This window comes from Centroberyx gerrardi, unplaced genomic scaffold (genome assembly GCF_048128805.1).
Source record: "Centroberyx gerrardi isolate f3 unplaced genomic scaffold, fCenGer3.hap1.cur.20231027 Scaffold_440, whole genome shotgun sequence".
Lineage (NCBI taxonomy): Eukaryota > Metazoa > Chordata > Actinopteri > Beryciformes > Berycidae > Centroberyx > Centroberyx gerrardi.
The window spans coordinates 1-3331 of record NW_027605261.1 but is presented as its reverse complement, the minus strand read 5'-3'; the positions used below and the strand labels follow the sequence as shown (position 1 = coordinate 3331).

General features: G+C 44.7%; 1 protein-coding gene across 1 annotated transcript; it reads left to right on the top strand.

Annotated features, from left to right (window-relative positions):
- Window positions 1–467: 467 nt before the first annotated feature.
- On the top strand, window positions 468–3317 carry LOC144538340 (olfactory receptor 5J3-like; the record flags this gene model as incomplete). The annotated part of the gene is made up of 4 exons (XM_078282399.1): window positions 468–477; window positions 847–930; window positions 1341–1528; window positions 2655–3317. Coding segments are annotated over exons 1-4 (945 nt in total), but the record flags the coding sequence as incomplete, so codon positions are not given.
- Between the last annotated feature and the right edge of the window lie 14 nt (window positions 3318–3331).

Genomic DNA, 3331 nt, shown 5'->3' with positions numbered 1-3331 from the left:
CAGTAGCTCAAAGTGCTTTACAGGATGGCAAAAGAAAACAGATAGAAGTGACATAGTATCCAGTCAATGTATTGAAGAAAAAAAAAAAAAAATGAAATGAAAATGGGGTGAGATCATTTAATTGTTTTTCAATGTATTTTCTTCATTCAAGTGGCAATATCTTAAAATAAGCCAAAGTACTTAATTCTAGTTGATTTGCATCACAACTTCTACTTATTTTCATTGTTTCAACTGTGGAGAAGTTTGCTTGGGAAGTCACAGTTACCAATATTGTTTGATTTTGTGAAATCTCCGTGACACTAAATGTTCCTTCTGTGGCTTTGTACCATGGTACACACACACACACACACACACACACACACACACACACACACACACACACGCACATATACAAATACTGTTGTTTTACTTGTGAGGTCATTGCAATGTCTTCCTTGTGACCCTTAACCCTAATTTTAACTCTGGCTATGTCGAGCGGTAACTCTAACTTTATCAAACTACAAGTGTAACGCTAACTGTAAACTTGTAAACGTCTCCGCTACCCAATGAGGTTCAGGAAATCAGGAAATCTCTCAAGTGACAGATTTTCTACTCTAGTGGGGACATTTGAAAGGTTTCATTCCAAAATGCCATATATCCACTGCCTGGTCCTAACCCGCCCCTCAGACTCTTTGACTCATCTTTCCACCTGCGTTAACCTGCGACTTGGCCAACTGGATTGTAATTAGATTAGCCCTTAACCACATAAAAGTCCAGGTGTATGAATTGTAATCTGATCGCCCAAACCAGCATGTGGCCTCATTAACAACAAAGTGTGAGTGCAGTGTGTCTCCGGTCCACATATAGTGAGCGACGTTGGAAATGAACTTTTGCGCACAGACCCAACCAGGAAGCACAAGCAAGCCAAACAGGAAGCAGGCAGCTCAGACGGTAACACAAAACCAAACGTGGACCGTCAGGACACCGGTGGATAGGGAACAACAGAGACGAGCTGTCCGTTTTAAAGGATGGGAATATTACGAGAAGAAGTGACGAGCGTGACAATCTGGTCGGGGAAAGAGAAGGTGTATATAAATATAATCCAGCTACATCCGATCTAGACAGTCCAGATACAAGACACATGTTAATGCAGGTGGAAAGAGTCTGGGGATTTGAGGATTGAGGAGGCAGGTGTTGTTGTGATTGGAGCGTTTTCTTTCTGATTCGAGAGAGAGAACTCTACAAGACACAACCTACTCCATAGCTTGCTCCGCATGATACCAAAAACACAGATCAGACACAATTCATAATGACATAATGAATTTCCACCGTTGCCTCTCTCACTTTACCTGTATCTCTAGATTCACACCTGTCCTGGTCGGCCAATCACAGAGCCAGCGCCGTTAACAGCACCCAGCAACCCGATGGCGTCGCCTTCTTCATCATTCAGGGCCTGGCCAACCTGGGGGAGGAGAAGATGATTCTGTTCGTCATCCTCCTGTTGGCTTACGTTGTCATCCTAGGCGGAAACAGCATGATCATCTTTACGGTACATACAAACCGTCTATCAATCTATCTGTCTATTGATCTATATGTTTGACTCTGCCTGTCTTCCTGTCTCTCCACCAATGTACCTATATTTCTAGGAAGTGTTATATGTCAGTGTCTGAATGTTGAGCAGTGCAGGTCAGATGTAGAGAAGTACTTATTTAACTGAACCTGTGTCAGTGAGTCTGGATGCCATGGCATGACCAAACCATTCAATCTGCTTAGTTCAACATTTCAAACACACAGATGATTAGATCCTCTAAAACACTATTATTTGTAATTAAACCTAGACTTCTTATCCTAGAGCTGGCCCTATGAACATTATTGAGTGCCCCAATTACTCCAATTAATAGTGACACTGGGAGTAATCAGCTTAGGGCAATATTTCCATTACAATGTTTAGGCCTGAACATTTAGTAAGGCGATTTCTCTACACGGTTCACATACATTTATTAAAAAAAAAATCAGTCTATTGCTTGTCACTACGCTATCAAACTTTGTTTTCTCATGATCACAATTGAATTATTTCATCATGAGATAAAAGTGTTTTTCTCAAGATCACAACTTAAGTAAGGTTATTGATTGTGGTTGCAATTCAGCCATGTGTGTCATACATATTGATTAAAGTGATTACAGTGTTAGACATTGATCAACCGTGATCTCTCTTTCTAACACTGTCAATTCCACTTGACAGTCTTTCTATAAATTGGCGATACCGTCAATACTGCTTACTGGGCAAACTCAGCAAAATAATTAATTTGTTGAGATAATGAGATAGTTAAGTTTGATCTCAAGGTAACAATATAAAAAATTTTAGCTCTCTGCATTCATACTGCACTGCACCATGTTGTATGTTTTATCCAGGTTACTGCATCTGGTGACCGACGTGAAGTTTGAAAAAGCCGATAGAAATCTGACTAAGGTGTCTACAAGCCCCAATAAATGGAAAGACTTAGCAAAAACCTATCCGTGTTAACCGAGTTATGCTTATCATGACTTACTCCGATTCAGGTGACCAGATAAAGGCGTATTATTGCCTTAATCGGGTTAAGATCGAATTATCAGTGTGCATGTAAACGTACTCATCGTCTCATCCTTCTTCTCAAGAGTTGTGTTTCCACATACAGGTGTGGACTGATCCGAAGCTCAGCTCTCCCATGTACTTCTTCCTCCACAACCTGTCCTTTGTGGACATGGTCTACACCACAGTCACCGTCCCCAACATGCTGTCTGGCTTTCTGACGGACACTAAGACCATCTCCGTACCAGGATGCTTCCTCCAGATGTACTTCTTCATTCAGCTGGCTGTTACGGGCCGCGGCATCCTGACCGTCATGGCGTATGACCGCTACGTGGCCATCTGCAACCCGCTGCGCTACACCGCCATCATGACCCGGCCCGTCCGCCTGCTTCTCGTCACGGGAGCCTGGGTCTTCGGCGGTTTCTGCACGCTCCCGGCCACCGGCATGGCGTGGCGGCGGCCGTACTGCGGCCCTAACGTGGTGCGCCACGGCTGGTGCGACCCGTCGTCCGTGAGGCGGCTGGTGTGTGCCGACACCAGGGCGGACAGCATTGTGTCTCTGTCCTTCGCTCTGGTGGCGCTGCTGACCACGGGAGTTCTCATCCTCGGCTCCTACGTTCTGATCGGCGTTTCGATATCGAGGATGGGTGCGGCTCAGAGGCTTAAGGCCTTCGGTACATGTGCCGCCCACCTGACTGTGGTGTCGATCTCTTACGGCTCGGCCTCCTTTGTATACATCTCCTACCGTGTGGGCAACCTTCGTCCAGAGGTATGTGACCGACG